Here is a 15,263-nt window from a genome sequence, read left to right as displayed (position 1 = left end):
TAAAAAAAAAAAAAGGCATGCCGGGAATGCTAACTGCACATTGGCTGTGCTCTCAGCCAAACTATCAAACCATCCAATGGCTGATGTCATAACGAATCACATGTGCAGCACCATAGCAGTTGAATATTAAACAGAGGCAAAGATGGCAGCTTCCTTGGCTGAAAACGATAGGGGAGTTTACTTCCACTTTACACACACATGCACATATATATCTCCATATTTCATTGATGTTATGTTATATAACAGAAAGTTGACTACAGTAGAAGCAGCAACTTGGCATTAGCCAATCATGATTTTAGGTATGCACATGGACTCCTGCATTAATAATCAGACATCTCATTTCACACATCGATTATCAAAGCCAATTTGGGCAGGGTACTGTCACTTCTTTGTACAAGTTTTGAGAAAAAAAACATACATTTGACAACATTATGCTAGTATCATTGGTTGAAACTATATTACTGATTCTTTTGAACTAAATTATTCATTACCATTCAGAAAGTTCATGCCATATTTAAAAACATAAAAAAAATGAACATTGCATTGTTCTAAATACCCTGACCTGCACATCCGTCACATTTCTGCAAAGCAGATTCTTTGTTAAATATTTTCACTTCAAAGTTGGGTATTACCTCCTTCCCAACCGCAATCTGTAGATATTTGTACATTTGCGCAATGCCCTGTGCAGGGGTTATATTCATTTACATTTTCACTTTAGCAGCTTGTACCTGGCTGCCAACTTTCCAACTGGGCTTTCACTGATGGACTAGTTCCCACTGATGATAGAAACAAATCAGCATATTTTCCAATCATGTGTTCACCAGTTAGTGTTAGTTGGCTAGCTGTCACTGATTCTCTGTACACAACAAAAATATATTTAAAAGGAAACAGTGCTAAAAATAATCATGTTATGTCCTTTAAAAACAGGTAGGCTGATTTGTCATAGAGTTATTCCAAGTTACCTGATGCATACTGACACTGCTAAACATGGTCTGGTCATCTAGCCATCAAAGCCCTTTGGTCAAATAAACCAATAATACCACTGCTCTACAGTTTACAGCAAAGGCTAGGCTGGGTTTATCTTAGTTGCAGTTATTTTAATTAGCTTCATCATTTACTAATTAAATGGAAACTATTATATCGTCTTATACAAATGGGGTATTAAGTTATGTAACACCTTCAGGCAATGTATGTGATAATTTGGTATTCTTAGGCACTTGATCAAATTATCATTGGAAGTTCCTGCTATTGTTCAACGAGTCTGCTGCAATAAATAATTAAAAACAAAGTAGTTCCATACAATATTTTTACCATCTTTTTTCAACATCTTTCTGATTTATAATTTTTACATTTTTTGTTGCATGACAGTGTATGCAAAAACCATCAAATTTCCCACTCAAAGTACAGGGATACCCCACTTTTAAGTACACAATTGGGTTTATTTACTAAAGCTGGAAAGTGCAAAATCAGGCAACCAATGAGCTTCTAATCCCAGCTTGTTCAATTAAGCTTTGGTAATAAAACATGGATGCTCATTGGTTTCTATGCAGACATGAGCATGTTTTTGCACTTTCCAGTTTTAGTAAATAAACCCCATTGTGTACTTAGTAGTATGTTCTCTCCTTTCAGTACCACTGATTGCACCCACTATGGCAATGATGGTGAACCTTGGCACCCCAGATGTTTTGGAACTACATTTCCCATGATGCTCAACTACACTGCAGAGTGTATGAGCATTAGACATGTGCAGAGTAAAATATTTCGTTTCGGAATTTCGTTTTCGTCTGAAAACTTAATTTATTTAGTTACTCCCGAAATTCGTTTTTATTTATTTCGTTTTTCGTTCAAAAATTGCATTCGTCCGAAAATCCACATGAATTACGGTCGAATCTGTCTTGGAAGGCTTATGGTGTCTGTCGAATGTATAAAGAAGATTCGACGGAGCTAACTATATAGCATACTTTAGAACCCTATTAAAGTCTATGGGACTCCAACGTTCAAAATCTAAAGTGCTAATTTTAAAGGCTAATTTGCAAGTTACTGTCCTAAAAAGTGTTTGGGGACCCGGGTCCTGCCCCAGGGGACATGTATCAATGCAAAAAAAAGTTTTAAAAACGGCCGTTTTTTCGGGAGCAGTGATTTTAATAATGATTAAAGTGAAACAATAAAAGTGTAATATTCCTTTAAATTTCGTAGGGGGGGGGGTTGTCTATAGTATGCCTGTGAAGGGGCGCATGTTTCCCGTGCTTAGAATTGTCCCTGCACAAAGTGTCATTTATGCAGGAAAAAAAGTCCTTTAAAATCACTCACAGCTATAATGAATTGTCGGCTCCCGTAATACAGAGAACACTCATTGAAAGTCATTGATAAAAAAATAAATAAATAAATAAATAAAATAAAAAAGCGTGGGGGTCCCCCAAATTCAATTACCAGGCCCTTCAGGTCTGGTATGGATATTAAGGAGAACCCTGCCTCAAATTTAAGAAAAAATTTGACGTGGGGTTCCCCCTAAATATCCATAACCAGACCCTTCAGGTCTGGTATGGATATTAAGGGGAACCCCGCGTCAAATAAAAAAAAAAATTGACGTGGGGTTCCCCCTAAAAATCCATACCAGACCCTTTATCCGAGCACGCAACCTGGCAGGCCGCAGGAAAAGAGGGGGGGACGAGAAAGCGGCCCCCCCTCCCTCCTGAACCGTACCAGGCCACATGCCCTCAACATTGGGAGGATGCTTTGGGGGTCCGTGACCCCTCAAAGCACCTTGTCCCCATGTTGATGAGGACAAGGGCCTCATCCCCACAACCCTGGCCGGTGGTTGTGGAGGTCTGCGGGCGGGGGGCTTATCAGAATCTGGAAGCCCCCTTTAACAAGGGGACCCCCAGATCCCGGCCCCCCCCCTGTTTGAAATGGTAAGGGGGTACAAAAGTACCCCTACCATTTCACAAAGAAAGTGTAAAAAATGTTTAAATAAAACAAACACACTTTTTAAAAATTCCTTTATTAAAAATAAAAAAAGATTCCAGCGGCGGTAATCCACTCTTGCTATCCAGCGACGGACGGTCAGCTCTCCATCGATGTCTAATGTCATCCAGCGCAGCGCAGCATCCTTCTTCTGTCTCCTCCACGGAGACACTGGAGGCATTCCGGCGCTGACGTTTCTTATATACGGAGGGCGGGGCCACCCGTCACCTGACCCCGCCCCCCTCTGACGCAAGGGGAAACCCGGGGTTCCCCGTGACGTATGGGTGACCCCGCCCCCCTCTGATGTAACGGAAACCTGCCTGTGTTACATCAGAGGGGTGCGGGTCACCCCTACGTCACAGGGAACCCCGGGTTTCCCCTTGCGTCAGAGGGCGGCGGGGTCAGGTGACGGGTGGCCCCGCCCACCCTATATAAGAAACGTCAAGCCGCCGGAATGTCTGTAGTGTCTCCTCCACGGAGACAGAAGAAGGATGCTGCGCTGCGCTGGATGACATTAGACATCGATGGAGAGCTGACCGTCCGTCGCTGGATAGCAAGAGTGGATTACCGCCGCTGGAATCTTTTTTTTATTTTTAATAAAGGAATTTTTCAAAAGTGTGTTTGTTTTATTTAACCATTTTTTACACTTTCTTTGTGAAATGGTAGGGGTACTTTTGTACCCCCTTACCATTTCAAACAGGGGGGGGCCGGGATCTGGGGGTCCCCTTGTTAAAGGGGGCTTCCAGATTCTGATAAGCCCCCCGCCCGCAGACCTCCACAACCACCGGCCAGGGTTGTGGGGATGAGGCCCTTGTCCTCATCAACATGGGGACAAGGTGCTTTGAGGGGTCACGGACCCCCAAAGCATCCTCCCAATGTTGAGGGCATGTGGCCTGGTACGGTTCAGGAGGGAGGGGGGGCCGCTCTCTCGTCCCCCCCTCTTTTCCTGCGGCCTGCCAGGTTGCGTGCTCGGATAAAGGGTCTGGTATGGATTTTTAGGGGGAACCCCATGTCAAATTTTTTTTAAATTTGATGCGGGGTTCCCCTTAATATCCATACCAGACCTGAAGGGTCTGGTTATGGATATTTAGGGGGAACCCCACGTCAAATTTTTTCTTAAATTTGAGGCAGGGTTCCCCTTAATTTCCATACCAGACCTGAAGGGCCTGGAAATTGAATTTGGGGGACCCCCACGCTTTTTTTTTTTTATTTATTTATTTATTTTTTTATCAATGACTTTCAATGAGTGTTCTCTGTATTACGGGAGCCGACAATTCATTATAGCTGCGAGTGATTTTAAAGGACTTTTTTTCCTGCATAAATGACACTTTGTGCAGGGACAATTCTAAGCACGGGAAACATGCGCCCCTTCACAGGCATACTATAGACAACCCCCCCCTACGAAATTTAAAGGAATATTACACTTTTATTGTTTCACTTTAATCATTATTAAAATCACTGCTCCCGAAAAAACGGCCGTTTTTAAAACTTTTTTTTGCATTGATACATGTCCCCTGGGGCAGGACCCGGGTCCCCAAACACTTTTTAGGACAGTAACTTGCAGAATCTTTTCTCTCTGTCAAATCTTTTTTCTCTGTCGAATATTTTCTCTATATAATCTTGGACTAATAGAGGTAAGGTTAAGCACATTCGACCACAGGTTCTATAGACAGATTGTTATCGTCAGAGTCATGTCGAATCTCCTATTCTATATCGAACTGTTGTAACAATGAAAACGAAAATAAAGCATTTATTTATGTCGGATCTTTCGTTTTTCGGATTTTGTGCTTTCGTTATCGTTTGTCAAAACGAAAACGAAAATAGCTGAAATTCGGACGAAAATGCATTCGGACGAAAACGAATGCACATGTCTAATGAGCATCATGAGAAATGTATTTCCAAATCATCTGGGGTGCCAAGGTTCACCATCAGTGCCCTATGGTCTAATTATTGTTAGTGTGCTAATTTGGACAAAATTAAATGGCGTCTAAGGTTTAAAAAGAACCTGACCTAAAAAAAATTTAAGGTGACAAAGGTGCTGATGTGAAATAACCTGTGTTAGTCTTTAATCAATCCCAGTGTTTATAAGGAGACCCTTTGAATCCTAGGCCAAGGCTATACACAGAAGCTCAACTTCTACTCAAATCAAAAGTAAGCCTAGTCCCATCCTTACCATAAATCTCTACTGCTTTCAATGTAGACATGGCTTGTGCTGTGAAGCATATAGAAATATATAATAATTTACAATCATTGTCCAACTTTCAATCTTTGGTATGTTTTATCAGAAAGGATACATTTAAAATATATGTTAATACTTTAGCATTTTAACTTGTATTAAGGTATATGTTGTCCCAACATTTCATATTCCTGTGTCTGTTGTACCCTGTACTTGTGCTAAAGTATCATGTTCTCTTTGTATTGCTACCTGGTGTTCCTGCCAGTCTCACTGCATTCCTATGTCAAACTGACCACCCTAGACATGAGAGCACATCCATTCCAACAGGGTCAGTTTTCTGTCTGTGGTGGCAGAACAGCCTTCCTGTCCTCCAATAGCCAAGACTTGTGCTGACACACCCCCCTGCACAGCTAATCTCTGGAAAAATTTGTATCCTGCTGTTTCTTCACCCCACCTCTCCGAACCCTTTATACAACTGAGAACAGAGATTGTGTGATCACTCTTTAAAAATAAAAAACAAGGTATTTATAATGTCTTTTTTACAGCTATACACATACTCATTTCTATTTTAAACTGACTGGGCTGTTTTGTAAGGTAAGGGTTCACATATACTTTAACAGTGTGCTTTTTTCTGTACTAAATTTAGTAGCAATGCCTAAAGAGTATCTATATCCCAAACAAAATGTAATACAGTGGATAAAAACAGTCTACACACCCCTGTTAAAATGTCAGGTTTCTGTGATGTAAAAAATTAGACACAGAGTAATCATTTCAGAACTTGCTCCACCTTTAATAATCTATGATCTATAATCAATGAACTGTACAAACTCAGTTGAACAACAAACTGAAACTTTTTAGGTGGAGGGAAGTAAAAATAAAAAAATAAAATAATATGATTGTATAAGTGCGCACACCCTTAAACTAATACTTTGTTGAAGCACCTTTTGATTTTATTACAGCTCTCTGTCTTTTTGGGCATGAGTCTATCAGCATGGCACATCTTGACTTGGCAATATTTGCCCACTCTTCTTTGCAAAAACACTCCAAATCTGTCAGATTCCAAGGGTATCACCTGTGCAAAGTCCTCTTCAGATCACCCCACAGATTTTCAATCTGATTCAGGTCTGGGCTCTGGCTGTGCCATTCCAAAATGTTAATCTTCTTCTGGTGAAGTCATTCCTTTTTTGGCTTGGATGTATGCTTTAAGTCATTATCATGCTGAAAGATGAAATTCCTCTTCATGTTCAGCTTTCTAGCAGAAGCCTAAAGGTTTTGTACCAATGATGACTGCTATTTGGAACTGCTCATAATTCCCTCTATCTTGACTAAGGTCCCTGTTCCAACTGAAGAAAAAAAGCCCCTAAAGCATGATTCTGCCACCACCATGCTTCACGGTGATGGGCAATGTTGTTTTTGCACCAAACATATCTTTTGGAATTATAGCCAAAACATTCAACCTTGGTTTCATCAGACCATAGCACATTTTCCCACATATTTTTGGGAGACTTCAGATGTGTTTTTGCAAAATCTATCCGGGCTTGGATGTTTTTATTTATAAGAAAAGGCTTCCGTCTTGCCACTCTACCCCATAGCTCAGACAAATGAAGAGATTGTTGTCACATGTACCACACAGCCAGTACTTGCCAGATATTCCTGCAGCTCCTTTAATGTTGGTGTAGGCCTCTTGGCAGCCTCCCTGACCAGTTTTCTTCACGTTTTTCATCACTTTTGGAGGGACGTCCAGTTCTTGGTAATGTCACTGTTGTGCCATATTTTCTCCACTTGAGGATGACTTTCTTCACTGTGTTCTATGGTATATATAATGCCTTGGAAATTCTTTTGTACCCTTCTTCTGACTGATACCTTTTAACAATGAGATCCCCCTGATGCTTTGGAAGCTCTCTGTGGACCATGGCTTTTGGCAAGAAAATGGCAGGGAAAACCTACAGAACAGCTGAACTTTATTTGGGGTTAATCAGAGGCACTTTAAATGATGGCAGGTGTGTAATGACTCGTATCTAACATGAGTTTGAATATGATTGCTTAATTCTGAACACAGCAACATCCCCAGATATTGCACACTTATGCAACCATGTTATTTTAGTTTTTAATTTTTACTCCCCCCCCCCCCCCCCCCCAAAAAAAATACTGAGTTGAAAATCAGACAGTAGATTGCAGAAAAGCAAAAGAACAGCAAAGAACAGATTCATTATTCCAAAATTCTTAAAGAGTTTAAATGTTTGCCATGTTGCCTTAATATATCAAAATTATATTTGGTTAGGAAATATAGACAGACAGCTACAGTACAACTGTTTACGATGTTTCTCATTCCATTAGCCCCAGCTGTGTTACCCAGTTTTCAAGAAAGCTAAAAGTAGGCTTTCAACATGTTATACAGTGAATGTTGAACAGTTGCATGTAAATATTTATCCCATATTGATATGCTACATGTTGTTTCTGTTTTAGAGATCCAAATCAGCCTGTACCACAAGACACAAAATTTATCCACACAAAGCCAAATCGCTTTGAAGAAGTTGCATGGACTAGATATTCACAAAAGGACCAATTATACCTCCACATTGGATTAAAACCCAGAGTTAAAGAGCATTATAGGGCTAATAAAGTTAATCTTTGGCTAGAGCTGGTTCCACATCTTCATGTTATTAATGACCTCACTACAACAAAAGGGCCATCTACAGACATCACTTCTACACAGACAAGGAAACCTCCTTTGCCTGTAACCTCAGCTATTCCAACAATAAATGAAGATACATTTAAACAACAGCCTAGTCCATTTTCATTGGAAAGAGACTATTCTACTGAATTGAGTGTCACTATTGCTGTTGGGGCATCTCTGCTGTTTCTCAACATCTTAGCTTTTGCAGCACTATATTACAAAAAGGACAAAAGGAGACACGATGTGCATAGGAGATGTAGCCCTCAACGCAATACTACGAATGACATAGCCCATGCACAAGAAGAGGAAATTATGTCTCTTCAAATGAAGCACACAGACTTGGACCATGAATGTGAATCTATCCATCCTCATGAGGTTGTCCTCAGAAATGCCTGCCCTCCAGACTACACTTTAGCAATGAGAAGGTCCCCAGATGATATTCCATTAATGACCCCCAATACTATAACAATGATCCCTAACACCATACCAGGGATTCAACCTATACATGCCTTTAATACTTTTACTACGGGGCAAAATAACACACTTCCCCATCCCCATCCACATCCACATCCGCATCCACATTCACATTCTACAACCAGAGTATAGCCAGACTAGATGGAAAACAGACTTTATTTTTGATGTATTACAGTAGTTGACCTTACTGGGAATTTCTTGGATTTTCAAACTTGCAAGACTTATGCTATTTAAACGTTGAAAATTACAATGTGCATACTGCATATACATATCAAAAAACTTTTTGGATTTTTGAAAAAAAATATGTAAATATTCAAAGTGGACAAAAGCAACAATTGAAACAATTGTTGTTAATATTTCCTGTTTTTTAATTCATGTTCAACTTTTTTTTTTCTTTTTCTTTTTTTTTCTTTTTTTTTTTTTTAGGATTTATGTTACAAATTGGCTTTAGGCATGTGCTTCACAAAAAGAGAGGACAAAGACTTCAAATGTATTTATATGCACAAGGGACTCACTCATGGAATGTCTGATCTTTTTCACCTTTTTTATTTTAAAACTGTTTTACTGTGTAGATCATATATAAGTGCACAAAGCACCGATGCTGTTAAGGCCATAATTTGGCCCCATTCTATTAACTGCCAATTGAGCAAAGAGTTTTAAGTCCTGGCAGGTACAATATTATCACTTAAGTGCTGTCACTATCAAATGTGGGAATAAAGGAAACGATATTTTTAGCACGAAGTGCATGATAATTTGTATGCTTGGTGGCTGCGCTGCTGATTAAGCCACAATTAAAGTTGTTCTCATCACATTAAAGTTTTTATACCAGATAACTACATCGATTGGCAAACCTCAGGATGATTTTTAGAGGGGAGGGATAAGTAATTGAAACTCAGTAATTCAATGTATTGTCCTCGGCATTGAGCTAGAACTGAAAGGTACATTGCAAGTTAAAGATGGAAGTGAAAAACTGGTGCAAAATCCCAAAGGATATGTGTATTTCAATTTTTACTATAGATTGTGCTAATTCTAAACAATTTCTAGAAAACAGGTTCAGTTTCATTTAGTATAGTTGACATATGATGTTGGTAAGTAACAATGTGTCCAAAGAAAAATTTGAGTTATTTTCCCACTACTGAAATTTTTTAAAATATTTGTTCTCATGATGCATGTCCACGAGTGTTCAAAAATGAATTTTATTCTACATCACTGTAAATTTATTTATATATTGATGTTACCTCACAGCAGTATTATCGATAAAATGTATACATATGTAGATACAAAGAATACACTATAATGAAGGGTGCCAACAGGATTTATAAACCCAGTTCTGGGTCTGTAATTTTATACTAATACTATCCAGTCACAAAAGTATTAATTTCCCTATTGTTTATCAGGAAAATATTTATCACAGTCTTTTCAAGGTGTTTGTATATGTAACAGATGTACATTTATATGGAAAATGATAAAGGTGGAGTTAAGAGCACATCACTAAGAAATACTTTTCTCTCTTACCTGTATATTTCTAATAGAAAACAGTTAATGCGCTTTTTTCTTTTTTCCCTTATTATTTTTTTTCCTTTTTTTTTTTACATTTTTCAAAATTATTAGTAATTTTGATAGTTTGTAAGATAATGCAAATACGTTTCTCTGACAAACTAACTGCAGTAACTTTCTTTTCAGTTACTCTTTTTCAAGAATAAAAGCTTATTACACACGGAAATTGTAATTACTTAATGAAAATTACTTTGTACTTTTTGACTAGCATACTGGTCATTGAGTGAAATAAAAATAATCTGGATAACCATTATTATTCAAATGCTGAAAAGATGACTTTGCTCATTAAAGAGCCGATTTGTTGACTACTGTTTTGTCATTTGTTTACAGTTTAGTGCCAAATATACCTCAAGAAATGAATAATGTCATATGATATGTAGTGGTTTTCCTTATATATTCCTAATATATTAACAAGGTCCATACAAACAATTTGCTTCCTGTTTAACCACAATATGGAAAATCACTGATGGGTTCTAAAACAAACATAAAAGACAAGGTAAAAGTAGGTTGCTTCTTGTAACACATAAGCTTATATTTTTACAAGAAAAACATTAATTTGTACTTTTTTGTTTGATTAATTAGAAAAAATAACTTGCCAATGTGTGAGCTGTCTGGTACATGTCCTATTACACTATTACCCAAATCCAGAAAGTACTCAGGTGGGGTTAGTTTAGTAAAATATTAGATGTTGTTTGCTTAGCAACATAAAAGTTGACTTAGCTTAGTAAATCAAGGAAAGCTGCATTCAGTTCAAGTACAATGGGCTTCATTCTCAGAACCAGATTGTATGCGGTACATAGGTTTCTAGACACATTTTTCCTAAATATCGCATGTGATCCTGCAACTGTTATTCACTATACCGTTTTGTGGTATTTACCACATAACACTCAAAACTGTCAGTAAATACTGCATGAAAAGGGGTTAAAGTCAATTCACAGAAGGAAATAAATACTTAAATGAATATGGTAATTAGGTAATGGTCCAGGCATAAGGTATTTGAGGAATGTAAAAACATAATAGCCAATTCTGAGCAATCTCTGCCTTTTTAGATCAGTTTTCTTAACAGTAATGCATAGATACCTAAATATGGAAAATAAAGCATTTGTTTATGTCGGATCTTTTGTTTTTCGGATTCTGCACTTTCGTTATCATTTGTTAAAACGATAACAAAAATACCTGAAATTCAGACGAAAACGAATGCACATGTCTAGTATTTTGTGTGGCCACCATTATTTTTCAGCACTGCCTTAAACCTCTTGATCATGGAGTTCACCAGAGCTTCACAGGTTGCCACTGGAGTCCTCTTCCACTCCTCCAGGATGACATCACGGAGCTGGTGGATGTTAGAAACCTTGCACTCCTCCACCTTTCATTTGAAGATGCCCCACAGTTGCTCAATAGGGCTTGGCAAGTCTATCACCTTTACCTTCAGCTAGTTTATCAAGGCAGTGGCTGTCTTGGGGTGTGTTTGGGGTCATTATCAAGTTGGAATACAGCCCTGCCACCCAGTCTCTGAAGGGAGGGGATCATATTCTGCTTCAGTATGTCACAGTACATATTGGCATTCATGGTTCCCTCAAAGAACTGCAGCTCCCCAGTGCCTGCTGCACTCATGCAGCTCCAGACCATGACACTCCCACCACCATGCTTGACTGTAGGCAAGACACACTTGTCTTTGTACTTCTCACCTGGTTGCTGTCAAACCCGCTTGACACCATCTGAACCAAATAAGTTTATCTTGATCTCATTAGACCACAGGACATGGTTCCAGCAAACTATTTGCAGACTTTCTTATGTATCATCTTTATTCTTTCATTCTGGAATGAAAGCTATGCAGACCAATTTGATGCAGTGTGCAGCGTATGCTCTGAACACTGACAGACTGACCCCCCACTTCTTCAACCTCTGCAGCAAAGCTGGAAGAACTCATATGTCTATTTCCCAAAGACAACCTCTGGATATGATGCTGAGCACATGCACTCAAATTCTTTGGTTGACCATAGCGAGGCCTGTTCTAAGTTGAGCCTGTCCTGTTAAACCGCTGTATGGTCCTGGCCACTATGCTGCAGCTCAGTTTCAGGGTCTTGGCAATCTTCTTATAGCCTAGGCCATTTTTATGTAGAGCAACAATTCTTTTTTTCAGATCCTCAGAGAGTTGTTTGCCATGAGGTGCCATGTTGAACTTCCAGCGACCAGTATGAAAGAGTGAGAGCGATAACACCTCATTTAACACACCTTCTCCCCATTCACACCTGAGACCTTGTAACACTAATGAGTCACATGAAACCGGGGAGGGAAAATTACTAATTGAGCCCAATTCGGACATTTTCACTTAGGGGTGTACTCACTTTTTTTGCCAGAAGTTTAGACATTAATGGCTGTGTGTTGAGTTATTTTGAGGGGACAGAAAATTTACACTGTTATACAAGCTATACACTCACTTCTATACATTGTAGCAAAGTGTAATTTCTTCAGTGTTGTCACATGAAAAGATATAATAAAATATAAAAAATAACAAAAATGTGAGGGGTGTACTCACTTTTGTGAGATACTGTATATTTCACTACATGTAATGGGATGGATTTACTAAATGTCATGGAGTTGATTTACTAAAGGCATATAGGCTGAGGACATTGCAAGTGCAGTTACGCCAGAGCCTAATAAATGATTTACAATATTTAAAATATTTACAAAAATGTAAAGGTTGTACTCACTTTTGTGAGATACTGTGACTTTTTTTGCACATATCCATCATTTGCTGCAAACCTTCCAATCCCTCCAACATATTACAATGTACATGCATATCACAATGGTCTAATCTGTTGTTAGAACATATGTCATATGTAGTAGGAATACTTTACTTATTCACAATTATTTTTAGAGATATCGTTGGCTCAAATATTTGTACGGCAGGATAGACAACTATTCTTACAAAGCTGTTAGGAGAGGGTTGTTATCAATTTGAAGGTTTGACAGATGGATACCAGAGTGACACTTTAAAGAATATCAGAGAATGACAATGGCTATTCTTTAACTAGAAAAAACAGACCTGTCCAAAGATATAGCAATGACTGTGCCAAATATCACAGCAAAAAATATTTTAAAGCAGGTTTTCTCAACTAGGGTTCCTTCAGAGGTTACCAGGGAATAGAAATATCAAAAATACATGTATTATTGGTGGAAGAAGGCCATTAATATGTTTGTAATTTTTGATAATATTTCCATTCAATATTTAACATTTTTAAAGATATTTTGAATTTATTTAATTTAATTTAGTTGTTTTTGATATACCGCATATCTTGTCCTGTGAAAGCAGTTTTTCTTATTTTTTATGAATACATATGCTGCACGGACCGCACTGACTTAGTGAGTTGGCATATTTCTATGGTTTAAACCATTTTACCTCTGTATTAGCAATAAAAACTGACAGGGGTTCTAATTTTTCCCCACTGTATCCATCCCAATGGATTTTGCAGGAGATAAAATACAGCATGATTTTATGTGATAAACAACACATATTTCATTTAAATACTGCATGCCTATACCGCATAGTTTTTTTTTGAGAATAGCAAAAAAAAAATTGAAAAATGGTATGAGTTATTTTATCGCAAATGTTAACTACTTCAATACAGGGCACGTACACCCCCTTCCTGCCCAAGCCATTTTTCAGCTTTCAGTGCTGTCACATCTTGAATGACAATTGTATGGGCGTGCTACACTGTAACCATGTGAAATGTTTATCATTTTCTTCACACAAATAGAGCTTAATTTTGGTGGTATTTAATCACTTCTGGGTTTTTTAATTTTTTCCAAAAAAAAAAAAAAAAAGACTAAATTGAAAAAAAAAAAATAAGTACTTTTTCTTTTTCACTGATGGGCGCTGATGAGGCAGCACTGATGGGCTGCACCAATGGGCACTGATGAAGTGGCACATATGAGTGCTGATTAGGTGGCACTGATGAGGGGGGCACGAATATGCCGCACTTATGTGCACTGATATGTGGCACTGATGGATGGCACTGATGGGCAGCTAGGTGGCATTGGTGGGCACAGATAGGCAACATGGATAGGCGGCACTGATGGGAACTGATGAGTGGCACTGATGGGCATTAATGGGTGGCAATGATGGGCAGCAGTGATAGGTATTGATGGGCAGCATTGGTGGGCAGCAGCGATAGCCAGCACTGATTGGCATCACTAATGGGTACTGATTGCTTACACTTATGGGCACTGTTTGCTGACACTGGTGGGCACTCACTGCTGGCACTGGTGAGCACTCACTGCTGGCACTGGTGGGCACACTGCTGGCACTGGTGGGCACTCACTTCTGGCACTGTGTTTGCTTTATTGTAATCGGGTCACCGATTGCCGGTGCCCCGATTACATGCCTAGATGTCCTCTATGAGGAGATGCCTCTGATCGGCTCTCCTCACCTCACACTCTGTCAGTGTGATGTGAGGAGAGACGATTACCAGCACCTCTGTGTTTATATATGACCAGCTGTGATTGGACACAGCTGATGACATGGTTAAAGAGCCTCAGCCGTGGCTCTTTACAGAGATTGAGGTCGAGCCATGTTCTAGTAACATGACGCGGCCCTGGTGGCGCACGATAGCCGCCATCACTGGGCACCGTCATATGGCATCCACCCAAAACGAGAGCTGCACCGCCCCACCGTCATTTGATAGTGGGTGGGCGGCAAGTGGTTAAAAAGGAAAATACCAGTTTGTAAATGTGTGAGTCCAATATCATGTATAAGCACATTTTTTTTTTAAATGCTTGCATTTACCCAGTTCACTTAGCCATCCATTACTTTAACTATATATACAATATCTCACATTTTTGTAAATATTTTATTATATCTTTTCACGTGACAACACTGAAGAAATGACACTTTGCTACAATGTAAAGTAGTGAGTGTACAGCTTGTATAACAGTGTAAATTTGCTGTCCCCTCAAAATAACTCAACACACAGCCATTAATGTCTAAACCACTGGCAACAAAAGTAAGTACACCCCTAAGTGAAAATGTCTAAAATAGGTCCAAAGTGTCAATATTTTGTGTGGCCACCATTATTTATTGCACAGACTTCCCCCTCAACTAAACAGTAAAGAAAGACTTACTGTACAGGTGCAAGTGTTTAATATTAATCTATCATAACAATCTAACTTAGAATGTGCGTATGTGTGCATGTATTTTTTTCTATCTTTAGAAATCTATATTATAGGTTTAGGTGTATATTATGTAGTGTACAAACAATCGGACATCGGATGTCGGCTCAAACTTGTCTTGCGTACACATGGACACACAATGTTTTCGGAAAATTCGAACGTCAAGAACACGGTGACTTACGATGAGCTGAGAAAATTGAAGTTGAATAGCCAGTGCGGCTCTTGATGCTTGATTCCGAGCAT

The 15,263-nt window shown here is 38.9% G+C and overlaps 1 protein-coding gene across 4 annotated transcripts in view; it reads left to right on the top strand.

The window, feature by feature from the left end:
• Positions 1-10,153, top strand: part of NLGN1 (neuroligin 1) — a 965,616-nt gene extending 955,463 nt beyond the window's left edge. For all 4 annotated transcript variants that reach the window (XM_077487957.1, XM_077487959.1, XM_077487958.1 and 1 more), the window contains one exon: positions 7,607-10,153. In XM_077487957.1, the coding sequence (XP_077344083.1) occupies positions 7,607-8,423 (817 nt within the window). In that variant the 3' untranslated portion in view covers positions 8,424-10,153. The remainder of the gene's footprint in view (positions 1-7,606) is intronic.
• The last annotated feature ends 5,110 nt before the right edge of the window (positions 10,154-15,263 follow it).

Source organism: Lithobates pipiens, unplaced genomic scaffold, assembly GCF_037356315.1.
Source record: "Lithobates pipiens isolate NorthernLeopardFrog02 unplaced genomic scaffold, aLitPip1_a1.2 Scaffold_18, whole genome shotgun sequence".
Classification (NCBI taxonomy): Eukaryota; Metazoa; Chordata; class Amphibia; order Anura; family Ranidae; genus Lithobates; species Lithobates pipiens.
The sequence above is the reverse complement of the archived record's forward strand: the minus strand, read 5'-3'. Positions and strand labels throughout refer to the sequence as shown.